The sequence below is a fragment of the Tetrahymena thermophila genome (assembly GCF_000189635.1).
Source record: "Tetrahymena thermophila SB210 genomic scaffold scf_8254786, whole genome shotgun sequence".
NCBI classification, from domain to species: domain Eukaryota; phylum Ciliophora; class Oligohymenophorea; order Hymenostomatida; family Tetrahymenidae; genus Tetrahymena; species Tetrahymena thermophila.
Genome location: NW_002476542.1, coordinates 311,391 through 338,598, shown reverse-complemented (window position 1 = coordinate 338,598; position 27,208 = coordinate 311,391). Strand labels below are relative to the sequence as shown.

At 22.9% G+C, this 27,208-nt stretch overlaps 6 protein-coding genes across 6 annotated transcripts; 4 read left to right on the top strand and 2 right to left on the bottom strand. All coding sequences in view use genetic code 6, as the record gives it.

Moving 5' to 3' along the window:
* Window positions 1–1,641: 1,641 nt before the first annotated feature.
* Window positions 1,642–3,903, top strand: TTHERM_00554380 (RING finger protein; the record flags this gene model as incomplete). The annotated part of the gene is made up of 1 exon (XM_001009228.1): window positions 1,642–3,903. The coding sequence occupies one exon, from the start codon at window positions 1,642–1,644 to the stop codon at window positions 3,901–3,903; it is 2,262 nt and encodes a 753-aa protein (XP_001009228.1).
* Window positions 3,904–4,620: 717 nt separating this feature from the next.
* TTHERM_00554370 (phosphatidylinositol 3-kinase) lies at window positions 4,621–13,229 on the top strand (the record flags this gene model as incomplete). Its single annotated transcript, XM_001009227.2, has 14 exons — window positions 4,621–5,205; window positions 5,457–6,019; window positions 6,073–6,362; window positions 6,427–6,628; window positions 6,692–7,275; window positions 7,357–7,570; window positions 7,631–8,270; window positions 8,453–9,062; window positions 9,130–9,816; window positions 9,873–9,934; window positions 9,991–10,323; window positions 10,791–11,478; window positions 11,534–11,676; window positions 11,913–13,229. The coding sequence occupies 14 exons, from the start codon at window positions 4,621–4,623 to the stop codon at window positions 13,227–13,229; spliced, it is 6,918 nt and encodes a 2,305-aa protein (XP_001009227.2).
* Window positions 13,230–13,860: 631 nt separating this feature from the next.
* Window positions 13,861–15,364, bottom strand: TTHERM_00554360 (chaperone DnaJ; the record flags this gene model as incomplete). Its single annotated transcript, XM_001009226.3, has 8 exons — window positions 13,861–13,904; window positions 13,963–14,067; window positions 14,123–14,506; window positions 14,560–14,611; window positions 14,671–14,781; window positions 14,886–15,028; window positions 15,128–15,206; window positions 15,269–15,364. 8 exons carry the CDS (start codon window positions 15,362–15,364, stop codon window positions 13,861–13,863), a joined length of 1,014 nt encoding a protein of 337 aa, XP_001009226.3.
* Window positions 15,365–16,720: 1,356 nt separating this feature from the next.
* TTHERM_00554350 (WD40 domain protein) lies at window positions 16,721–18,361 on the top strand (the record flags this gene model as incomplete). Its single annotated transcript, XM_001009225.3, has 7 exons — window positions 16,721–16,836; window positions 16,906–16,958; window positions 17,045–17,107; window positions 17,210–17,401; window positions 17,554–17,660; window positions 17,712–17,904; window positions 17,958–18,361. The coding sequence occupies 7 exons, from the start codon at window positions 16,721–16,723 to the stop codon at window positions 18,359–18,361; spliced, it is 1,128 nt and encodes a 375-aa protein (XP_001009225.2).
* An 849-nt stretch (window positions 18,362–19,210) lies between these two features.
* TTHERM_00554340 (dynein assembly factor 1, axonemal protein, putative) lies at window positions 19,211–20,443 on the bottom strand (the record flags this gene model as incomplete). Its single annotated transcript, XM_001009224.1, has 1 exon — window positions 19,211–20,443. One exon carries the CDS (start codon window positions 20,441–20,443, stop codon window positions 19,211–19,213), a length of 1,233 nt encoding a protein of 410 aa, XP_001009224.1.
* Window positions 20,444–22,127: 1,684 nt separating this feature from the next.
* On the top strand, window positions 22,128–26,855 carry TTHERM_00554330 (cyclic nucleotide-binding domain protein; the record flags this gene model as incomplete). The annotated part of the gene is made up of 7 exons (XM_001009223.2): window positions 22,128–22,367; window positions 22,454–22,521; window positions 22,585–22,709; window positions 22,923–23,201; window positions 23,265–23,461; window positions 23,913–24,002; window positions 24,060–26,855. Exons 1-7 carry the CDS (start codon window positions 22,227–22,229, stop codon window positions 26,853–26,855), a joined length of 3,696 nt encoding a protein of 1,231 aa, XP_001009223.2. The 5' UTR covers window positions 22,128–22,226.
* Between the last annotated feature and the right edge of the window lie 353 nt (window positions 26,856–27,208).

Sequence of the window (27,208 nt, the reverse complement as noted above, 5' to 3'; positions counted from 1 at the left end):
TTAAATTATTTAAATTTTGGTTAATTCTATTATATTATGCTTTAATACATTAATCAAAATTCTAAAAATAATTTTATTTTAAAATTTATTAAAATTTAAAAAAAAAAAAATATTTTATTTATGCGCGAGAACTAATTTAGATAGCAAAAAATAAACATTTTTATTTCAAAGTAATTTTATTTAAAAAAAAAAATTATATTTTTAATTTTAATTATTTATCAATGAAATTAGATAAGCCAGCCATTTTGTAATGCTTTTAATAATAACCTTGCTTTATTTTTATTACTAAAATATAAAGCTATTTATTTGCTATTAGTATATTCATTTATTCATTATTTTTTAATTGCCTTTTATTCTTTGATATTTATATTTTTTTTCAATATCTATAATTGTAAAATTAATTTTATTTTTAATATACTATTCAGATTCATTAGCTTACAAGATTCTGGTAAATACAGTAATTATTTTTAAAATAATATTTGATCGACTTTTACTTGAAGACTTTAAATATGATTTTAACAATTTTCTTTTGTTATAAAGTAAATATTTGACTTAAAGTGGCTTATTCGTTTATAAAATTTAATTTAATTTTAAACTCATTAAATTATAATATAATATATTTTTTAACTATCTGAAATATTTAAAATTTTTTAAAGAAATTTCAATTACTAAATAAAAATTTTATCATAAAAATTGACAAATAAAAATTTATTATTTGCATAAAAGAGCTGATAATTGGTATATAAATTCTTGAATTTAATATCACTTACTAATTGTTTTATATTCAAAATATGAATAATTTTTATAAATAAATATTTTAAATATTTTATTATATTTAATTTTTTAACTAAAAAAAAAACAATATATTATATGAATATATAAAAAAGAAAAACTATTTATGGGGAATTTTATTGGAATCGTATTGTTACATTATTTATTAGGTAATATTACTCAAATAATTAATTCATTACGATCTTACTTAGTTTATGCATTTGACTTTAATTCTTTTATTATTATTAATTAAAATTAGCATATCATCCAAAATTAAAAGTAAATGTTATAAATAGGTGCTAATCTTGGTAAGAGTTACTTAGAAATATGATTTAATTTTATAGTTTACAAAAATAGGGAAGATCATGTCATGATCCAATAACAATAAGAAATATTTTAAAATGGAATATAGTTTAAATTTGTAAAACTAGGAATTGGATTTTACATTTTAATTTTACATCCTATTTTAAATTAATTGGATGTAAAAAAATTTTAATTATTCCTTACTTTAATATCTTACAGGAGGAGATTAGTTAATCGTAGACTAACTAGATCTGTCTAAATAAATACTAAGGGAATATTCATCTTTCAAACATATTAGTATGAAGTTCATTTATTTGATTCTTTTTTATTTCTTGTAAAATTATAAATTATTTGATGATTACAGTTCAATAAATCAGATCAATCAGCAAAATCATTAATAATGAATTAATATCTTAAAAATAATAGCAAGTAATAGTTAATTAAGTAGGATTTTTGCTTTTTCATTCATTGGTCTATTCAAATTAATCTGTGAATTTTAATAATTCTATGAAATTATTAATATTTTTAGAAAATTTGTGAAGAAGTGCTTAATTTTGTTAAAAAAGAATGATAAATTAATAAGTTAGATAGAGTTCTCAAAGAGCCTTTATAATTTAAATATCTCCTCGCGATGGGAGTCACTTTAACCCTCTATCCATTCCGGTGCCTGTTACTTACAATCTTTCGATGGCTAACCTTCCAACTTCATTGGATATTGAAAATCATGGAGGCAATAATAATAATAGTAATAATAATAGGGATGGGAATGTTTTCTTAATATAATTTCAAGGAAACAATACAAACTACAGACATGGTCTCTAATTTGTGCACAACTAGATCAGGAACAATTTGGAATTTTATAGGAACCAAAGCAGACAGATAACAATAAATTAATAAACATTTTTAGTGAAGCCTTATTATGAGAGAGATATGTTTTAGGATTAATCGAATAATATTATTTTGCAATAACTGCAAGATAATCATGGCGTTTACATTAATTAGCTTTAATTCGCAAGCTTGTTATCTCTAGGACAACAAATAAATGATAAAATAAATACTGATATCTCAACTCAAATATTTTTCATGATGATTTAGACTTTATGTATGATTCCTTCTATCTGCTACTTTAGCTTAGCAAATAATTTATTCTCACATAACATAGCTTCTGATATTTACGTTCTCTTAATAATGATCTCAAATTTGCTAATAATAATAAATAGATATTTTCTCTATGTAAAGCTAAAACTAGTTTATAATGAAATAGATTTTGAAAATTATAAAACACCTCAAGTAATCCTATTCTTAATACATCTTAGAGATTAAATAGGATTAAAAAGCATAAACACTCTTACTAGATAGTAAATATAAGATAGCATACAAAAGAGCTTTAATTCGTATATAGTACTGTCTTTGAATATCTTAAATATTATTCAATATGCTTTGTTATTTTTTAGCATTTATTTCTACATTCTCTCTGATTAGTACTCTGATAAAATTAGAAATGAGAGTTCCATAGCAGCTATCTTGGTGATGAGCTACACAAGTCTTATTATCTCTTTTTTATATACTGCTATATATGCATTTACTGTGTTCACAATAGGTATTACTTTAGCATGCTTTGGTATTATTTGCTTCGTTGGTTATATCATTTATTAAATATTTTACTATTTCTTTTTTGTTATTAACAAAATTGCTACTAAAATTTGTGGGGTCACTGATTATTTTGATAATAATAACCAAATAGCACCAACTTCAATCCACTCAAACTATTAATTTTATGCTGAGGCTTATGTAAAACGAAATACCAAATAAATTATTTACTCATCTGAGAAATGCAAAGATTCTCTCTGCTCTATTTGTCTTGAAGAATACGTAGAAGGCAAAACATAGCTCAAGTAAATGATTTGCTGTAAAAGTTCATTCCATATTCCTTGTATAGTAAATTGGTCATTAGAAAAAAAGACTTGTCCAAATTGTCGCTCAGAAGATGTTTTTGCAAAGAAGTAAAAAAGGAGAGCATAGTACTTTTCAAATTTAATAAATAATAATTAATAATCCATTCAATAGAATCCTTCATCCAATGGATTTTAAATTAATTAGCAACAACCTTAACCTTAACTATAAGTAGAAGAAAATCTTCAATAAATATAACCTAATGAATAATAACAAACATAAACTTTACAATAGCGCTAAGTTTAGCAGCCATAGTAACAGTAGCAGAGTGCTAGATAATAATAATAAAATAATAACTAAGAAATAAGAGAAGGTAATAGCTCTCAAAATAGGAATGATCTAGCCATTCAAGGTAGTTAATAGTTAAATAACTCTACTTAAACAATTTAGTTATCAAGGATAGAAAATCCTTAATGCAATTAATTAGGTTAATAATAGTAAATTGAGAGCTTAAAAAGCATCTAAGTTACTTAAATTTAAGCTTAAGAATTAAGAAATATTTAACCTTATAGCTAAATAGAGATTGATGATAATCATATACTTCATAATCATCGCAAAAGTGATTAAAATTTTATTACCTTAATCAATTTAGGGAGAGTAGAGAAGTAGGATTCTCATAGCATTGAAGAAATAAAGCATCAAGATGAATTGTAAAAATTTGATTCTTACAATTCAATAAAAATAGAAGATCAACAAGATAAAAAAACCAAAATAAAGTCTAAAAATGATGCAAATAGCTAAGCTTTTATTTAAATATCCAATTAAGAGATTGGATCTAAAACTCAGTTTATGAACCAGTAAATTGATTAATAAAGAAACGGATAGAATAAGCTCAGTTCTTTAGATTGCTTGGATAACTAATCAAATAATGAATGAGAATATGATAACATTTACAATACGAATAAACAATATATATGAAATCTAAATCAATTATAAATTAAACAAATAATAAATATTATATAAAAAATAAAAATACTTACTTATCTATCTAAATATTATAAAATAATTATGCTACTTATTTATTTACTTCTCACTTTGTCAAATATGAATTTTAAAAATTCCAATCAAATATTTCCAAAATATTTTTTTTATCATCAATAAAATTTCAAAATATTTTTTAAATAAAATAAATATTTATTTTATTCAATTATAAAAATGCAGATCGAACATAATTGATACTAAATAACTTATTACTGAATTAAATAAAATATAGACAGATATATTTGTTTATTTGTTTTTTATTGAAAATAATTCAACTTACTAAGAGATTAACAAAATAGAAAAATGTTTGTTTGATATTTTTATTCATGAATTATGTTAACAATTTATTAAAATTCTTATTAAGTTGGATAAAGATATCACTTAAATTGTTTATATATATATTTTTTTATTGATTTTTGGTATTTAATTACATATATTAGTGTATAGCTTTAGATAATTTAGTAGATAGATTGATAGAAAGAGTTAAAGTAGTTTTAAATCCAATTATTATTAATATAAAGGAGTATCTTTTAGACATTTAATAATAGTATCTGAAAGTCATCAGCCAAGCGATTTTATATTTCAAATAATATACAGAGGAGCAAACTGAATATGAGACTGAATTTAAATAGGAATATTTATTAAAAATTGAAGGAAAACAGCTAGAAGAGCGATAATTAGATAACCCGTTAAGATGAAATCAAGTTTTGCTAAATCATTCAAGGAAGTCTTGTAGGACAATAGCTTTTAAGTTCAAATTACGATATAATGCCTTTTTAATTAGGGCTTATACTGTGGAAGAACCTTCCTAATGAATTTTCTTCCGTATTAGATAACCTTTAAAATCTAATAGGATAGGGTAATCACCTATTTGACACGATAATTAAACAAAAGTCACACCATAACGAATTAGAAAATAATGTGAAATAATTTTTAGGCGCATTAACTAAGTATTTAAATGATTTTGATTTCGAGTCTTAATCATACCCTCTACTTAATGTCAAACTGAAAGCTATTGTTAAAAACCTAGAGATTAATATTCTCTCATTTCTTAATAGTTTTATAATGAAACTAAAAACAAATGAAAAAGTCAATTACAATTAATTCAGTACATTATGGATAAATCAGCTTATCCTGCATGATAACAAAAATAAACTCATCGACTTAATGGATATAAAGCTTTTAAAAGATAAACTTGTAAATTATTTTATTAATTGTTTATTTAAATTAATTATAAAATCCAAAATTCTTCTTCTTAAACTCTAAATATTTTGGAAAATCCAAAAACTTTGTAACGAAATTTTTAAAATAGGACAAAAAATAAATAATTCTATCTTTATTTGAATTGTTTTGTTTGTTATTTGCATTGCAAAAAAATGATTTTTAAAGTATTTAAAAAACAAATTAATTATAAGCAAGATTTATTTATTTTATTTTTAAAAAATCAGGTAGAAATTTTGAATCTTATAATTGAGGAGAATCAAAAACTTAAAAATTCAATGAGCAAAAGGGAATAGTATATGAATTTATTCAAAGAAAATCTTAATGAACTGTATTTAGTGATAGGTTTAGCTAACAAATTTTCTTAGTTCTTAAGTTTTAGTCTTTCTACTCCTGATAATCTTGTTAATATTTATGAATTTTGCTTCTAATTTATTACTGTTTGTTAAAAGTTTCAAGAGATTGAAAAGTTGCCATATGCAATTATATTCTATTTGAAATTAGTTAGATAAAGAAGGCAAAAAGCTTTTGATCAAGTGGTTAAAGAGCAATCAAGAAAGGTTTTCGAATCAACATTCAAGCTATTTGAAAATCACATTTAAAAATTTAATCCCTTCTAAATTTATAATTTTTGTGAGAATTTCTCAAAAATTCAATATTTAGGCTTTGAAAATTTAGAAAGCATAGATTTTTACGATATCTCAAGAAAAACCCACAAAGCTATAACTGCTTTATCATATAGCTATAAGCCCTCTGCAGAATAATTGGGTGCTCAATATATAACGAATTTGTAATATTTTTAACTAAAAATTATATTAATTAATTAAAATATTTGTAATTTAGGTTTTTCTATAGAAAGTTGAGATATATTGCTAAATCAATTGAATAAGTCGTAGTAAGAAGCTATAATTATGAAGAAATCAGCAGTTTATAATTTAATTCAAAGGCAACATTGATAGATAAAAGAAAATAAAGAATGATGAACATGCTCATTCAGTTCTAAGAAATAAGAAATTTAAATTAATCCAAGTCTTCTCTTTCAGAAGATCACAAATATGAGCTAATTTCTTTAGAGAATATTGTTATTTCTTTTTTCAAAACTTTTACAAACAATACTGAACAATAAATTTAAAGTAAATATTCAAAATTTTATTAAATCAAAAGAAAAATTTTATTCAAACATTTTTTTTGTTACAGATGGAGGTAGTTTTGAAGCTGAAACTTCAATAAACAACAGATTCACAAGCACGATAATATCTGATTTAATTCTACCAAAGTTTGATTTAAGTGGTTTCTTATCTTAAAAGTACATGAAAAACCAACACACTATCACCAAAAAACTATTTTAATTTCATTTAAAGTTAATTTAATATATTGGAGACTAGGATTAGCGAAAAAGGTAAATAAACTAAAGTTTTTTTCCCTTTTACATTATTAAAAATAAATATTATGAATAAAATAGAGCTTTAAATGACCTAAGTAGAGGCCTTCTTTTAGTTTTCTAAGAACATGAGTACAATGATATTATTATTAAAAAGATAGTAAACAAACTATCACTAAACCTCATACATTGCACTTATGAAGAAAAAATTACATTTTTCCTTGATTTGATTTAGAAATTTAATCAAAACTTTTTCTAAATCGAGAAGGATTATTCTGAAGATTCTCAAAATAAAAAGCAGTAAAAAAGAAATCACATTAAATAAACATTACAAATTCTTCCTCTTATCAGAGAATGTTTAAAAATCTTCCTTGACAGAAAGCAATTTACTCAAGTTACGAGTAATAGCAACTAGCTACAAACTGCTTCTGCAGCTATGACAGAATTTTGGATATTTATTGTACTAAACAAATCTATTATATACGAAAAAGACTACCTTAAAGAAAGTGATTTTGAAAACATTAATATGATAGCCTTACTATCACCAAACTTTTTAGAAGGTGAACAACTTTCTTTTGTTGCCAGTAAAATCATATAGCTCATAAATTAATCTAAAATTTATGTAAAAGATATTAAACAAAGGTACAAAGAATCTTTTAAATCAGGTAAATTACTAGAAACAACTAAAAATTTAAGTTAAAATAAAAATAATAAATTAAAGTTTATTTGTTGTTTTTAACTTAAAGGATCTAAACAGTAAATAAATGAAATGTTGCATTGCTTAATTTAGGAAGAAATTATGGCTAACAAAATTAAATTGTTAAAAACTCATATGTATTAGATATCTCAATTCTACAAGCCTTCTATTTATGAGAGTCTTTTCTTTTATTTAAGAGAAGTTGGATTGAATGCTAAAACATTTCATGTTATGGAACCTCTTGTAAAATAAATCAGTGAAGAGTAAATCAATTTATTTTCAAAATTACAATAAATTTTACATCTATTTTTCTAAATAAATAGTTATATGATTCTCTTTAGAAAAATTAAATTGACAAGCGTCAATGTAAAAGAGGAAATTCTTGCTAAGGATTTTTCTTATCTCTTAGAAGCAAGCTGTAGCGCTGATAACAATATAAGCGAATTTTCTTTACAAATGATTTAAGAGTACATTAAGTGGTTCCCTTAACTTGTATTTAACCCCAGTGTGCTTATGACATTTAGCGAATGTTTAACAGCACTCTACTAAAAATGCAGTTATGAATACGACTCTAAATCTTCTTTGTTGTAAGGAAAGCATCTTATTTACTCTATCAATCTACCTACTGATATTAAAAAAATGGGAGGTACTTTAGTCATTCTAATGAACCTTCTTTAAAAGTTAATGCTCAAAGGTCATTTTATTGACCACAATTTCCTCAAAGTCTTGATTCAACATATTGTAAAACAAGAAGGATCTATTTCAAGCAAAATTGACTTTGGATATAGGTTTTTAAAGTATGAAAGCATCAATTTCAGAGGTGACCGTAACCAAATTCTAGAAAACATCCTTGCTTGCAATCCTTTCCTATGGTTAATCAATTAGGAAGAATTCGAACAAAGAATAAAAAGCTGCAACTTAAACATGTTTGTAGTAGATCGTAATTTACTCGAACTAGAAAAGGTATACTTAAAAAAATTATTTATAAATTTTACTATTTTTGTTAAAAATCCTTTTTTTAAAATTTATTAAGTTTAAATTTTAAAAATTTATATTTTTGAAAACAAACAAGCGATTTTGAATATAAAATAATTTTTGAATTTATAATTAGAATATTTACTTATAATTTTAATATATTTATTAAGATTAAAAATAATCAACCTCCTGCCAATTTTAGAGTGATAATAGAGAATATTGAGAAGAGTATTCATAACGAAATAGAATTAGAATTTTAAATGGAAGACAAAGTAGAAGAGGAGAGAATTATAAAAGAAAATGTGAATTTATAAACAATCGTAGAACAGAGAATGAAAGAAATAGCTAATTACTGCTTTAATTTGAATATTATTGACACTATTTGTTCAAATAGCTTTAAATAAATTAAATTTATTCTTAAAAATCCTCTAGTAAAAGTTCGCTTACTTCCTTAAATATTTGAAATAATTGAAAAAAGTTCAAATTCATCTGAAATGAAAAGAGATCTTTAAGAAACTAAAGATCTCATAGCTAATGATATGAAGACTATGGTTGCTTCTTTCAGAACCGTTATGATGAAAAAACCTTAGTTAAAGAATATAATTCTAAGTCAACTTCTAGATATTTCTAGAATTTATCTTTCTCCTACACTTTTAAAGTATTTACTCTACCGTTTTATTCCTTTTATGCACTCTCTTTAATCCAGCTATTTTGATTCAACATTATTTTATACTCTTGGTGAGCTCCTTAGTTACATCGTTCATTAAATAAATAATCAAGGTAACTTATATTTTCCTTTTCTTTAAACCAATAAATAAACTCAATAAATAAATAAAAAAATGTGTAGGAAATCTTTACATTGAAGAGAGGGAGTCAAATGATGATATTTTTGAGGTTAGAAAGAATATTTATAAGGGTTTAGTTACATTTGAAGCAAAAGAATTTTTCTCTGAAGCTTACTAAACCTTAATTTAACAACAATAAAATAATGAATAATATTGGTTTTCATAACTTCCTAATATTATTTCGTTCTACTAAGTCAGAAAGAAATGCTTATTCAAGATGCATAGAATGCTTTTAGGATTTTTAAATGAGAATATGCAGGTGCATATCGCTAAATCTTTGAAGGCTTCTATTATTGCTAATATTCTTCACTTGAACTTCAAAATAGATAAATCTATGATTGAATTCGTCCCTCTTGAAAACATTTGCCTTTGTTTGAAAAGTTGGATTGAGCTTTTGCAACTTTAGAAAGAATTTTGTTAAAGGTTTGGTAGTCCTGATTAAAATAAATTGCAAAATTATTACTACAGAAGCTTAAAATTCGGTTTATATCACTTTGCTAGAAATCTGAATTGGTACGCAGACAAATCTGGAGGCTAAAAAATAAACAAAATTAAAGATAAAATGAAACTGCTTTTAAATGTTTGCAAGTATTTCTAAACTGACAAACTAAACGAAATATTTGAGTAGCCTTCATTAAAAATAAAGAAAAAATCTAAAAAAAGATACAGAGCCGCTAAAATTAAAATAGGTAAAATATAACAAACCACATATGATAAATATTTACTTATTTTTTCATATCAAAAGATAAAGGTGAGATGGATCAAAACTTCTTTATTAAAATATCCTAAAAAAGTACTTGGTACAAAGTAATCTTAAATAAATTGTATTTTAGATTTAAAATTTAAAAATATTATAAAAAAAGAAAATTGAAACAACAATAGGCTATGCCAATAGCAGTATCTTTTCTCTTAACCTTTATTATGACAAAGACAAAGAAAAAGAAAAGGAAATCCGTCCTTTTTATTTGAGAAAGGCTTTAATTAACTTATTAAGTGATGAAATAGATAAACTGAGAGCTAATTCTTTCTCTGAGTTTATTGATAAATATAATGTTATTAAGAACCCTTATTCACTAGCTGGAAAACAAATATCTAAAGACGACATAGTAGGAATTATGAAAGAGTTAATGAAGAAATCTCCTTAATTAGTACTTTATATCTTGAGAAAGCTCTCATTTGCAATAGAAAAACCTTAAGTAAAATTTAAAAATCAAATTAATTTAATATTTCTAAAAAAATTATTTCAGCTAAATAGTAATCAAAAATTTTAATAAATTGACCATCAATTAATATTTCATTTAATTTAATAAACTTTAATAAAAGTGCTTCTTAAATTTGATAATTATTATAAATATCAAATTTCCATAAATTAAAAATGATTTTAACAATTAAATTTATTGTTCTTTTTCTGCTTCAATCTCACCAAACATAACTTAAATAAAGAAATTTTTTTACAATATAATTCATACATAGTAAAAAATTTTACTAAATATAAATAATATAATTTATTTTTTTATTTATTTACATATTTTATCATCAAAACGATTTAATTAAAGAATTTTTTAATGGTTTATCTTTTGATAATTTGAATGCAAATACATAATTATATACTTAATAGTTCTTACTTATTTACATAGATTACTTACTCATTAATTTTTTTTAGAATTATTTACTTTAGCTGGCAAAATTTGTGAGATAAAATTATAAAGACCACTTAAATAGTAGTCATTTCTTAGAGCTATTTATTGAGTATATGAATTCAGATAAGGAACTTATGAAGGAGAATTTATATTGGAGATAACCTCATATATAAATTATGTTAAAATATATTTCCGAAGGCTATGAATCTTTCCCAGGGTTATAGCTTTTCTTTACAAAAACTATGAAGAAATTATAATCTGAACAACTAATTTTTTATCTTCCATAAATATATATTTCTTTAGGTAGCAAAGCTGGACCTATTATTCGCTAGTTCTTAATTGATTACAGCTAATTTTCTGTTTTGTTTGCTCATCAACTGATTTGGATGGCTAAAGTAGAGTCCAAAAATGATGAAGACAAAAAGAAGAAAAAGAAAATCCCTGAAAACTTAAAAATTATTGAGTAGATTTCAAAAAATTTAATTGACAAAATTCAAAGAAATATGGATAAAAATCAGTAAGAATTTTGGTTTAAGGTAAATTCCTTTTTTGAGTAAGTAACATCCATATCAGGTATGCTAAGACCCCAAATGCCTAAACCTGAAAAAAGGGCAATCATCAAAGAATAATTGTCTCTTATTGAAGTAACACAAGATATCTACATGCCAACAAACCCTCGTTATTAAATTGCATCTATTAATTTAGATTCAGGTAAATAAAATTCTAAAAAATATATTAATTAAATCATTTTACTTTGAAATTCTAGGTGCTCCTATGCAGAGTGCTGCTAAGTGTCCTATTTTAGTAACTTTTAACTGTAGAAAGTATGAAGGTCCTGATAAATATTTTAAAACTAAAGTTCTTGAAAAGAAGCATATTTATAAAAAAGCTATGATACAAAAATTCAGGGTAAAATAACAAAATTCTATTCTAAAATTCATTTTATTTTAAAAATTTGGCAAAATAAACAAATATTTCTAGAAAATTTCCTAAGTCAATAAAAATTGTATCAAAAAACAATTCTTAATTTTCGCCAAATATATAAAAAATATTTTATAATTTTATAAAAGAAATAGTTATTTTTCTTAGTAAAAATTATAAATTTATATTTAAATATAATTAAAATAAATAATAAAATTAAATAGGAAGTAGGAGTTAATCCTCTTTTATTTTCAGAAAGAATTGTATTGACTTGTGAGAACGATGATCTTGATTTCGAATTTAAAGTTGATGAAGATGATCAGTAAGCCCAAGCAACAATAAATAACTTAAACTCTCCTTTGAGAATAAAACCTTTTCCTAAATCAATGAACGCAAGCCTTTTGAGCAGCCATGCAAACAACAATAACGGCATGCATATAGCAGATTTTATTACTGATATTCAAGATATTAAAGATCAAATTGAGGAACCTCCTGTTCCTCCTATTTTGAAGCAAGCTTCATCAAATTTATACAAAGAATAGAACAAGAAATTTTAAACTCAATTTAAATTTACCTTCCATAGAGATGAAGATAAGCTTGGTGTTTTGAGAGATAAGCCTGGAGAACAATATCTTCAATTAGATGTAGAGAAATAAGATGCAATAATAGAAGATGAAGAAGCTGTTAATGTTGTCTCTATCATGAAGCAGTCAACAGATTAAATTAACCGTCGTCCTCCTGAACAGGTTAGCTGTATTTTTAAGGTATTTGATGATGTTAGATAAGACTAACTAGCTTTATAGATTATAACATTATTCTAAGGTATATTCTAAAAGGCTAACCTAGAATTATACGTTTTCCCTTATAAAACTATCTCGAATAGAACTGGTAATAACTTGGACATTGGTGGTATCATAGAAGTAGTTAAAAATTCTATCTCTAGAGATTAGTTAGGTAAAACAAACCAGTGTTCTCTTTATGATTATTTCATTAACAAATTTGGACAGGAAGACTCAGCAAACTTTTAAGTTGCAAGAGAGAACTTTATTAAGAGCTAAGCAGCATACAGTGTTATATCATACATATTACAAATAAAGGATAGACACAACGGAAACATTTTAATAAATGACAAAGGTCATATTATTCACATCGATTTTGGTTTTATTTTTGATATTTCACCTGCCAACAACCTTCGTTTCGAAAGCGCTAATTTTAAATTAACTAAAGAGATGATCCAGATTATGGGTGGTTCTAAAGATAGTGAGGCTTTCTAATATTATGTAAATTTAACTATCAAAGGATTCTTGACAATGCGTAACTACTTCGAACATATTTACAATACTATAAGATTGATGGTAGCTAGTTCACTCCCTTGCTTCTTGAAAAACTCAATGAAAAATTTGGTAAGCAGGTTTGTTCTTGATAAAAATGACATTGAAGCAGCTAAATATATGAGAAACATAATATACGATGCTTATGATAAGTTTACAACAAGATGGTATGACGATATCCAATATTTATAAAATAAAATTTATAGGTGATTTCAATAAAATTAGATTAATTATTCATTCATTCATACTTCTTAAATCCTTGTAAAATGTTCTATTTTATTTGTATTATTTACTTATCATCCTTTTTAAAATATAAAATTTAAATCACTTTACAATATTTTAACAATTACTAATTATTTCTTAACATTTTTATTGACTTAATAAATAAATTTTTAATTTCATAAATCTAAAAAAAACAATATTAATATTATTTATTTATGAATATACTAATTTCATATTTTTTTTTACAAATATTTTAATCCAATAAAATTATAAATTTTTCAAAAACTTGAATAATAATTTATGAAGCCAACATGCTTAATAGGCTTAATCAGTCAGATACGATGTTTAATTAATTAATAAATTAAATTGATGAATAAATACTTTAATTAACAATTGCAATAATTTTGAAAATATTTTAATACACAAATAATTTTTTTATAATAATTATTTTACTTAAAAATAAATAATATAATAATGTTTTCATATTGTATTTTATTTGATTGAAAGAAATAAAATTGAAATGAATAAATAAATTAATCATATTTTAATTACAATTATTTTTGTTAAAAAGAATAAATACAGACAGTTTAATAAATAGAATATTTTAATATAAGTTATATCATTTATTTTTCTTGCCTTTTTTACCAAATTTCTTCATGAAATCTTTAAATAATATAATTTATTATTAATTTAAAACTAAATTCAAATTTTATTTTATTACCTTTTTTAAATTCTTAAAACTCTTCTTCATGATCATTTTCGAAATGATCACATGCATCTTCTTCAACCATGTCTTCATCACATAACTTACATTGAATCTTGTCTCCTTTTTTATTTAATTTTTTTATAAAAATCATTTTTTTAAATTTTAATTATTTTACCTTTAAGCATTTTAATATTTTAAGCAGTAAATTCATACATAGCCATCATTTCTGTGTTGCTTTAACCACCAAATTCTAATCCCATCATCATAGAAAAAGGATCCATCATTCCAAACTACATGAAATCGCTCATTTTTATTTCATCGGAAGAAGGCTTCACTTTCTTCTTTGGCTTTTTTTCCTATCCTTCCCCTTCTTTTTTCTCTTTTTATTCACCTTCTTTTTATTCACCTTCCTTTTACTCATCTTTTTTATCATCTTATTAGTCTTCATCTTCTTCATCACTGTAATCTTCATCTTCATCTTCTTCATCTGTCCATTCGTTTTCTTCATCATCTTTGTTCTTTTTCTTGTTAGATTCATCTTCAGAGTCAGTTTCCCACTCTTTTGATCAAAAAACTCCCATTTAAAAACATAATACTTAAAATTAAAAATACCTTCATCTTCAGGCTTTTTTTATTATTTTGTAGTAGCACCAGTATTAAATTTCTACATTTTAAAATATTATTGATGCTTTACTTAAACTTAATATTATTTGTTTATTTTACAATTGTAAAGAAATTAGAGAAAGGATCTTAATTGTTTTGTCTTCTTTTTCCATATTTCTTCTTTTGACCTCTACCACGATGTGTAAAGTTGTTAAATTCTGTGAAGAACATCTAAATTTATTTTAAAACACCTTAAACTTCTGAATATATGAAAATCTTTGATAAGCATTTAATTTTATATTTGAATTATCAATGTTGAATTTATAATTTTATACATCTCCCATCATTGCTGACATAAAGTGACCAAAATCATTTACTTCAAATTCCTACATAAACTAATCATAATCAAATCCTATTTCATCTTCATCAATAGTTCCATATTTGTCATAAGTAGCTCTTTTATCAGGATCACTTAAAACTATCAAAGAATTAAAATAAAAATTATAATTATATTAATATTGGCATTTTATCTAAAAAGCATTATGTAAAAATCAAAGGGCCTATTGCAAAGATTTACCTGTATATGCTTCAGAAATTTCTTAAAATTTCAGCTTAGCTTCTTCTGGTTTATCCCTGTTTTTATCTGGATGGTATTTCTTTTATAATTAAAATTATAAATTTAAGCTTAAATATGTGCAATTGATGTCAAACTAAATACTAATGCAAACTTTTTATAAGCTGCTTTGATTTCTTCATATGTACAGTCTTTGTTCAACTCTAAAACTTCATAAAAACACTACTTTTTTGTGGCCATTTTAAATTTATTTTAATATCTTGTATCACTAAATTGTATTTAATAGTTCTTAGCTGAAATATTTATTTTATCTTTTTAAAAAATTAGATTATTTTTGATTTTTTGGTAAATAATTAAATAGAATTAATTTTGATTAGTAAGCAAACAAAATCTTGGAGTTTAGCTACATTCACTATTTAGTTTAACTTTCTATTTTATTCTCTACTCAGCGATTTTAATTCAAACATTCTTTGTATTTATAACGTTAAATACATATTACATAAGATACCAAAATTTGTATATTTAAAATTTACAAAACAATATTAAAAACTAAATTTTGATAACTTGGCTATGAAGTCTATTATTATTAGATGTATTTAGTGGAAAATAAGCTCAAAAAATTTACACATAATCTAATACCTTTAATTTTAATTTATACTAAAAGATATTTATGATTGAATTTAATAATAATAAAATTTTGTAAAAGAATTTTAATTTATTATTTAATAAATTATTCATTTTTAAAATAAATTATGATATTTTTTTACTTTTTTTACAGATTAATATTAATAATTGTTTAAATTAAAAGTTTTGTTAACAAAATTATAATTTTTAACTTAAAGTTGAATTTAATGAATGAGTTAAGATTGTTAATAAATATTTATACTTATTTTAGTTTATTGCTAAAAGAATCATTCCATCATATCTATGAAAGAAATGGAACTCTTTATTAAATAATCCTTCTTATAAGCTTATAAACTACAATAGAAAAAATTAACTTTATTAGAAAATAATTTACAGACCCATCTCAATATTTAACTAATGAAGGCAAAATAAATTTTATAATTTAAAGATTATATTTTCATTAAAGCCTCTTCGAGTTTGGAAGGATTTTGTGAGAATTAATAAAAATTATACCATATATTCTTAAAGTTAAATCCTCAAAACATTTAATTATAAATAAAAAAAAAATTTTAATTTAAATATTTTTTATGATGTTAAATTAAATTTATTTTTTATTAAAATCTTTTAAAGACAATAGTTAATTATTTTATATTATTTAATTTAATTTAATATAATATAATATATTATATTATATAATAATAATCTCAAATTTCCATTCATCATTTAATTTTATATAAATAAAATTGTTTAAAATAGAATTAATGTAGCACAAATGCAAAAATAAGCAAGTAAATTTTTGTTTAGATAAATTTCATTAATAAAATGAATGTATTAATTAATTAATAATTGATTTATTTTCTAAAACATAATTAATTTTTTATTGATTATTATCATTTATTTATTATTATCAACAAAAGAAACTGAAACTTTAGTAAAAATTTAATATTTATAGGTAATAAATAATTTAGCTAAATGGATTCTTAAGTATCTGAAACACCTAGAAGTGGGCGTCATCCTGATGATACCCATTAAAAACCAGGAAATTAGGGAAATAATAAAAACGATTAGCCAATAAACAGGGGTTAAAGGTAAATTGATGATTTGATAATTGCATAATTAATTATATTCTAAAAATGATCAAACATGTTTATTAAAAGAATTGAGCATGTTCCAGGATCTGAAATTCAAATAAGTCCTAAATTTACAGCAGGTAAAGATCATGTTAAAGATTTTATTTCATCTTTAAATGTAAATATTGGATGGACGCTTTACTAATTTTTGAATTTCAAATAATAGGAGAACCAAATACGAAGATTTTTTCTGTGAAATTCAATTATGAAGACAAATATATAGCATGCGGTAATTCTTTTGAATATATTTTAGATTTAACAAGCTTATTTAAGCATAATAAAGCCTGCTCTTTTTACTATTATTTGAATTCTTATGTTTTTTAAATTATAGCCTGTGAAAATGGAACAATTAGAGTATATAACACAAGAAATGGCGCTTTAACCACAACATTTTCTTCATCTCGTCCTAACATTCCTTTCAGTTATGTTAGATGGAGACCTCCTGGTCATTCTTTTAAAACTAAGAATGTTTTTGTCACTTTAAATTCAGAAGGTGAAATATAGCACTTCCATTTAGCTTCTGGTAAGTATTTAAGAATACGCTTTAAAAATTAACAAAAAAGTTTCTTCATCAAAATATAACAATTTTTAGAGGATTATTAATATTTAATACCACAAAATAATTAATATCATTTAATCTTAATTTTCTAAAAATACATAATTAATAAATAAAAGGAAAATTGCTCTCAACTATTAAGCATGACTCTTTCGATCCCTAGCTTTTTTGCCTTGATTATAACTTAGATACAACTAAATTCTCAGTTTGTGGAAGTGAGCCAATAGTAAATAAATATCAATTTTAATTTATAAAGATAATTAATCTATGAATTTAGATTAAAGTATACGATGAAGAGACAAGAAAACTTGACGTTAAGTTAGGTGGTGAATAAACTTTCCCTCCTGGACACAGCTCTCGTGTTTATTGTGTTAAATATGATAAAGAAGATCCTAATGTAATTTATACTGGTGGTTGGGATTACAGAGTAATTATTTGGGATTTAAGAGAAAATAAACCAAAAAAGAATGGTAAATAGAATAATTCAATTAATGAAAAATCATGTTTTTTTATGAATGCTTAGGTATTTATGGTCCTTTAATTTGCGGTGATGGTATTGATTTATATGGCTAGTATATATTGACAAGTTCTTGGACTAACTCAAATCAATTATAAATTTGGGATAGACGTAATTATAAACTAGTTAGCGATATAGATTGGGATGGAACTCTTAAAACAACTTTTGATCCAGTCTTCCTTTATTCTGGTTAATTCTCTAAAGCTGATGGCACTTTGATATTAGCAGGAGGTTCAAATACAAACGAAGTTAAACTGTTTGATAGAGAAAATTAAAATAAGGCATTTTGTTGTATAACAGAATTATCAAGAGAAGTAAACACTGTTGATTTTGGTAATGAGGGAGAAATGTTTGCTTTCTCTGGTGGTGATGGTCTTCTTCGTGTTTTCCAAATGAATATAAAAGCTTGATTAAAAATTTAGTTATTATAAAATTAATAAAAGTTATCTAAATCGTCAATTTATCAATCAAAAAATTATTTTTAAATATTATTTTTATAAAAATATTTATTTTAAAAAATTATAAAAATAAATTTTTTCTAAAGAAAGAATTATTGAATTTTTTAAATTGATTTAAAATTTTATTTATCAAAATTATTAAAATTTAATTCAAAATGTAAACTTTTATTTAATTATTTATTCAAAAATCAAGCAAATTATTTTATTTTTTTATTTCATAAAGCAAAATTTAACTAGATGCTTATAGATTTGTAAAAAATTAATAAATAATAAAAAATAGTTTTTATAATTAATTTGCAACTAGGATTTGATACAACAAGATTGTTTTAAATTCTAACAATTTGTTTATTGCATTTAATTATTTAATTAATTAATTCAAATTTACTTAAAAAAAATATTTTTTTTTATAACTTTTTTTACGAGATAAATAATGTCTGATATATTCTGAAAAATTTCTTTGAAATTTTCTATATTCAGAACACAGAAAATAAGATTTATGAAAATTGATATCAATACTTTTGTTTGATACTGTTTTTAGGAATATTGAGAATAATCAATTAAATTATTTATTGATATATTTTAGTTTTTAATACAATTATTTATGAAAAATTTATAAACTATATTAATGGAGAGTAGAAAATATTAGTGACAGACATATAACGAAAAAATTACAATTATTTATTTAAAAGTATATAACAAAGTTTGGTTTTATTATTTATTCTTTCTTGACATTTAGTTTTTGAATTAGTTTTAATATTTTCCTTTTTAGAGGAGAGAAAATATAATATTATATTCAAAGTTTCACTCAAGCTCATCAAGATAATTAGTTTCAGGTTCAGCATTTTATTTTTGTTGTTCTTGATTTCTTTATTCAGAAATTTACATTTTTTAAAGGGGAATTTCTAACGATTGGTTAGAAGAAGGCTAATAGTTACTTTCAGATCTAGAATCGTTCATTTATTCTTCACTTTCAGATGGAAGAATTTTATCACGAATGTCATGCTAAACTGATGCATTGCTGCTTTAAGAATCTCTCCTTTTACTTGCAATACTAGATTAGTCAGTTGCTGTGTTATATGTTGGAAGACTTTCTGAATTTTGTTGAGTTGTTGAGGTGTTTAAAGATTTTCTTTCTTCCTCTGAAACATCTTCTAAATCTGGAGGATTGTCAACATTTCTTTCTTCCTATGAGTTAGAATTATCATCTTGCTAAGCTTAAGCATTGCGTTCTCTTTCTTCTCTAGCTTCTTATCTATAACGCTCAATCATTTCTCCAAAAGCTCTGTGATTTCTCAAATGCTCTTCTTCCTACTCTTGCTTATATTTCTTACGTTCTTCACGTTCAAGTTCCAAACCTCCTTTTGCAAATGCTTCTGCAAAACGACGTTCTTCTGGGAAAACTGGACGGTCATCAAGATACTTTAAATTAGGAAGCTTCACAATGAGAGTTTTACGATAATTTGATATTTTTTTGCAAACTTCATTATTTTAAAGATATAAAACACTTAAATTAGGCATTTTAACTAAGATTTCGTCAACTATTGCTTCGTCTGTCAAACGATTATCACTAACATCTAATACACTAATTGTGGGTACTTCAAGTAAGCCCTTAAGAGCGTCTACACTATCTCCATCCTGACCTAAAGAGTTACGCTTTATTTGTAAAGTTCCTAAATTTTTCAAGCAGCCAAGATTTTCAATCTTTTTAATGCAGTTATCTGATAAATTAAGATTAGCTATTTAAGTACAGTGATCAAGGTTTTCAATTTTCTTAATCAAATTTTCCTATAAATACAAACTACGTAAGTTGACTAGAGTATCAAGGCCTTCTATCTTAGTGAATCCATTACCTTCCAAATAAATAACCTTCAATCCAGTGAACTCTTCTAAATTTTCAATTTTTGGAAAACCCTTATAGTGCAAATACAATTAATCGTTCAAATAAGGAGTGGAGTAGTAAAAGCGGAAATCACTCTTCAAAAGTTTCTTTAAGAATTCTTTTGATAATCTTTTTTCACCGTTATTCTCAGTCATTTTATTTAAATGCTATATGTTACTAATATTTTTAATTTTTTTTCTGCTTGTTTGAAAATGCTTGCTTTGAGTTTTCTTTCTGCTTTAAAATTACAACTTATTTAATTAATTTTTGCAAATTTAATAACTTTTTAAAATTTTAATTTAATTCATTCATTTTTAAAATACGAGTTTGGGTTTGTTATCATTTATAAATTAAAAAACATTCAATCAAAGGATTTAAATATGATAACTTACTTATTTATGATTTGATATTATCCAAAGCATTAAATAAATAAAAATTGTATAATTCTAAAAAAAAAATAAATAAATAAATCAGATAATTAATTTAAATAGTTTCATCATAATAACACTTATTAGATAATTAAAATCAAATACTTTTCTTTAATATATTTTTTTTTAATTTTAATTTAAAATAATTAATTGAAGCCAAAAATTAAATAGTAATTAATTTATTTTATCAATTTAAATCTATAATTAGATATTAAATAGCATTTAAAATAAAATAAAAATATATATAAGTTAATTTCCTAAATAAAAATAATATAAATTAATCTTTTAATTGGATTGATATCTTATATATTTATGAACATAAAACCTAGTTGTTTCCTAATTTTTAATAATGATTTAGCTAATATCTTGAGAAGTCACTATTACACCTATTAGGAAGTTAAAAATTATTGGAAAGCAAATAAATAAAATTAGACAATAATTCATATATTTATTAAAATATAATTTTCTTCATAAAAACTTTTTAAATTATCAATATTTTTTATCAAAAATAATTAGTTTTGTATTTTTGCAAAGCATATCAAAATTTTTCATTTAAAAAAAGTTACTTTTAGTATATTTTATAACTAATTAAAAATCCATTAAATAAAAAACTTCAATGCTTTTTAAATTAATACTATATTTTTGTTCAGGTTAAGAATTTGGTTAGATTATAATGCCCAAAAAAATAATTTTATCTGATAAGAGATGTGTTAACTAATGTATTGTATATATATTTAAATAATGTAATTTTTTAATTCAAAACAAAAAAATTTTTTTTATTAGAAATAGTATTTTTAATATCATTTATTTAAATATTAATTATTTTTTTGTTTAAAAGGTAAATTAAAAATATATATTTTCAAGGAGAAAAAGGATTTTAATTAAAAAGGATTGTTTTAATTAAACATTTTTTTTTAATAATTAGAGTATCAATTTATTATTTTTTATAAGAATGTTCTAAGAAAATCAATTACTTGCTTAAATAAATAAAATTAAAATGAATTTATTTAAAATTAAAAACAAAAAAAAATAGTTAGTAATTTTTATAACTGCATTTAGAATATTAAATAAAATTATACATAATTAAACTGAGTAATCTTATTAAAACTAAAATTTAAGCTTGGTTTCAATCCAATTTTAGTAAGTTATTTAAATTAACTTCTATTCAAACAAAAAAAGATTTTATGTAACATGTAAATTTTGCTAGTGATTTATTTTTACATTACAAAAAATGAAGTGTGATTGATCATATTTCTTAAATGAATGGCTTAGGCAGATAAAAATTATAAAGTCAATTTATTTAGAATGTTTAAATATAATAATTATTACTGTTTAGATTAAATCTTGTCTATTATTAACAGTGCTTAATTTGATTGGCTTATAAAAAAATTAAAATTTAGATTAAATCAATTTTTATATAATAAGCTAAGCAGTGTTGATTTTTTATAAGCTAATTAGATCTTTATTCTCTTTAATTTATAATACTATTTTGGAAGATAAGAAGGATACAATGAGTTTGAATAACAGCGCTATACAGAATTCTAATGTAGAAAACTTGTAAAATAGCAATTCTCTTGATCAAAGTAAATAATTATGTGATAATTTAACTGAAGATCAGATTTAAAGATTAAATGGAGAGAAGCTTATAGAAGTAATTAATAATTCTACTTTTGAAATATTGCTAATTCAAATAACAAAATTCAAATAATTATATAACTAAAATAATGTTTTATAAAGGCAGGAATAGCAGTACTGAATAAAATTCCAACAAAAAGAGCCAAATCAGATATTGAAATTTTAATAAGGTTGCTCTTATTTTAAAAAGCACACAAAATTTATATTATATTTTAAATATGCAATAAATATAGATTGACTGAAGAAGTGCAATTTTTTAAAAATCACTTTGGTCAGAATCATCACTCAATGCTTCAAGAGTATTCAGAGCATTTTGGTTATCAAAAATGTAGCAGAGGAGATATAGTCTTTAAATAAGGTGAGTAATATTCTTCAAAATCTAAAAATATTTTCATAGCTAGCTCATATATTAGCATTTAAGAAGGAGAATGAATGAATATAATTTTTATATATTGTACAAAAATTATTTTAATTTTATAAATAATTTTCAAATTATTTCAAGATTTTACTATTTATAAAATTATTTTATATTAAAATTTTAATTCGTTTCATTTAAAATTAAATACAAAAGGTGATTAAGGTGATAAATTCTACTTAATATTAAGAGGATAAGTTAAAGTCCTTGTTTCTGTAAAAAGGTAGTTGTAATAGAATCCTTAAGAAAAAGCAGATAAAAATAAAAAGGTAAAAAATGAAAAAGAAGAATAGCTCGAAATTAAAGTTCTTAAATCCGGAGAAACTTTTGGAGAGCTTGCAATTATTGATTCGAAACCAAGAGGAGCTACAATTGTTTGTATGGAAGATTGCGATTTTATTGTATTTGAAAAGATTTCTTTCATTAAAATTTTAAGTAAATTTTATAAAATTAATTTTAAAGATTTTATTGATAATCACTTTTACAATTAATAAATAGAGGATTAAGAAACTGAAAAATTAAGAAATGAAATTAATTAACTAACTAAGATTTATCTCTTTAAAGATTTTTCCTTAAATCTTTTGAAAAATTTATATCTCCTGTTCTCAGTAAATAGCTATCAAAGAGGTGATGTAATATACAGAGAAGGGGATGAATCTGATAAATTATACATCATAAGGGAAGGTGAATTCAAAGTAAATAAATAAATTTTTTCTTTTTTTTTTTATTTGTTGTTTTTAGTATTAGTTGTAGTAATATAGAATTAATTAATTTCTCATCAATATTTTTAAAGTAATAATCTAAATAATATTATAAGTTAAATCTACCAAGCATAAAATTAAAGATTTTCTCAAAATTTTTATACTAAAATAGCTAAAATATTGAGGTAAAATTAAAGTAAAACGGTTATTTGAAAAATTAAAGAATTAATAATAATTTAGCAACTTGTCATAATATGTGAAAGAATACTTACCTGTTCAAAAATTTATTAGAATTATAAAAAATAAATAATAAAATAGAAAAATAAATACAAAACAAATGTTTTACAAAGTTAATATTTGATAAATTTTAATCATTTATTTTTTAAATTAAAAGAAATTTAAATTTAATAATTTAATTAACAAAAATATTTTTTAAAAATAATAGGTTTCTAAAAAATTTGAATACAATCTAGATGAAGCGAAAATCAATAAGCTGAATAACAATGAAAAAATGAGTAAAGTTAAGATTTTAGATGTAAAATTTTATTTATCATTTTAGGATTTTAATTTATTTTTAAATAAAATAACTTAGATTGGACTAATTGGAAAGTTTTAGTCTCTAGGTGAAGAAGAGTTTTTTGTAGGAATTTAGAGAGAGGTAACAGTAACTTGTGTTTCGAAAGATGCTGTGATTATGGCTATTAATAAAAAGGACTTACTCAAAAAGATGAGTTATGACTAAAATAGTGTTCGTCTTATGCAGAGCAGAGCTAAGGACAAATTTGATTTTAGATAATCTAAGCTAAAACAGTTATAAGAAAAGTTCTAGGAAGATGAAGAGTCTGTTGTGCTTAAGAACTATAAAAGGAATATTTTGAAAATCAGTAAAAAGATAGAAGAAGTCATAGATTCTAATGATATAAATTAGTTTAGCATTAATAGCTAATTTTGTGTTGAAAAGACTACTTTGTCTAAGAAATAGCAACAAGAAAATTTTGTAATCCCAGATTAAAACACTATTCGATCAAACGATTAAAGCTTTGAATCACAAGAAGCTGATGTTAACTAGAATAATATCAGTAAAATAGGAACTCCGAGATCTTAAAGGTAAGGAAATTACACACCTGGAAGAGATTCGCTGTTTAAACTAAATTCTCCTAAATAGAATTAAACTCTGAATAATAGCTAATTGTTTCGCTAAAACAGCTTGAATAGCAGTCATATTAAAAGTCATGATAACTCTGCCTTTTTATATAAAAATTCTCCTAAACAATCAGAAAGTAATTAAGACGCTTAATTTGCTAATTTTTCTCAGTTCCTATAAAACATGGATGATAGCTCTTCCTCTAAATAATTTAATTATCCTGTGCCAAATTTGTTGCAAAATTTGCAAAGATCTCAATAAAAAAACTCAATATTTTTCAAATAAGGAGGTAACAAATAAAAACCTAAAAAGAAAATTTTGTTGAGGATCAATGAAAAACTAAAGGATTGTACATTAGATGACATTAAAAAGTAGTAATAAACTAGTTTTAATCAAGAAAACACAGTAAATTAGCTGATTAATTTTAATGTCCAAAAAATGGCTGAAGAAAATAGAATTCAAATAAGTTCTTCTGAGATTTAGACAAGCAGAAGTAGTAGTTCAAATTCTGAATAAGTTTCTGAACAAAAGCAGAGTATTAAGTCAATTTAAAAAAATAACAACATAAATTCTGAATTAGATGGATTTAACTTTTTAGGAATATAGAACTTAAAGCACTCTTAATCAACGAGGAATCACAATTCTAAATAAATAAATTTCCCTGGTTAAGAAAGCAAAGTTAATAATAACTGCTTTGCAGTTAAATCTTAGGGCAATATTTTAAATTATAGTATGACGTAAAGTTAGTAATCTGCTTTGAATAATTTTCAATAATAATAAGAAATAGATCAGAGTTACGATTAAAATTTAGATTAACAAGATGTAAGTCGTAAGATATCAATATGCAATAATGACTCAAAAGCATCGAAAAATGATTCATATTTATCAGACGAAAACAGCAAAACTCCTTCAAAGATAGTTGTTTCATAAAATCTTAAGATTCAAAATTAAAAAAAAGTAAATAACAGCAATAATATAATTATTTATCAAGAGAAGACTAGAAACTCAATATTGACTGATAAATGTAGAGATTTTCTAAACATGGATAATAAAATTATTTAAGATAAAGCTAAGGCAAAATCAGTTATGAAAAATCCATTTCTCTACATAGATGAATTTCCATTGCCTAAAAATGTCTCAACAAATTTAGAGGACTAAGATGTTGATCGCTTGATATAAGAAAAAATTATTAATTAAGTAGTTAAAGGAAATAATGCAAAAAGAAATAGTTTCTTTATGCAGCCTTTGCTTTAATAGTAAATCTAATAAAAGGCGTTTCATATAAATGATGAAAAAAAAATCAACGAGTATGAGGAATTTTAATATACACCATCCAATTAGTAAGCAAGCTAAAGATTATTCAAAAACCAAGAAGAAAGTTTTCAAGCATTCTATAATTAATCAAAAGAGATCCCTGCTTAAGACAATCCTCCTGACCAGAAAAAAAACTAAACTCCTTTAGAAACAAATAGAAGTTTATAGTTATTAGCTTAAACATAACAATCTCCTTCATCAAAATTAAGATCAAACAAATATTCATACTCTATTAGACCATTAGTATTCTAAACTAATATATTTCATTAAGATACATCTGAATTAATTAGACCTTTATCATCTTAGATTGGAAGTTCTAAGAACAAAACCTCACATAAAAAAGCCAATACATAATTAGATTAATCATTGACTAAAAGCAATACAGCTCGTCCGTTATCATCTGTTGTATAATCTTCTAATGATAAAATAGTTAGTAGAAAACATAAAAACTCTATCAGCGGATAATTAAAAACAATAAATTTCGATGACCTTTCTTAATCTCCCATTTTAAATCATTTTAGACAACTTTCTTCTGGTAGAACGTTTGTGTTAGAAAAACAAAACTCATAACAGCCCTTTAAATAAGAATTAAATTAAAAAATAGAGGAATTAATTGAAAAAAAAAAATAAGTACAAAACTAGCAGGCATAAACAAACTTTGTGTAAGTTTAAATTTAAAGACCAAAAACCTCTTAAACAGTATTTAAACATGACTTTAAAGCAATACCCTGTTAATAAGTAAACAACTAAGTTTACCACGTTTATAATTGCAAAGGAAAAAATGATGGAAAATGTTTATGCAAAAGCAATCACCTTAATTTACTTCCATTAAAATTTAGAACAGATTTAATCATGCAAAATCAAAAAGCAATAAAAAAAAATTGTTTCTCTGTTAGAATGTAAGGGAAAATATACTAAAATGCTGTTTGAAAAAAACAAAGAATTTCATAATTTATCTGATAATAAATTAATAAATATTAAAAATTTATAAGAAAATATTAATTTTTGCACAAATAAGTTTATCAATTTTATCTTTTGAAAATTCTTTTTTACTAATACAACCAAAAAACTTAAATGATTAAAATTAAATTTTCTATAAAAAATGTTTTCAACTTTATATTTTACTTAGATTAAATTAATTTTAATAAAAATAAATAAAATTAATATTATTAAAAATTTTTTAAATTCAAACTTTAATTTAAAACATGTTTTAATATTTAAAAAATATGAAGTTATTAGTAAAATTTATTAAGAAAATAATATTTAAAACTTTTTATTAATAA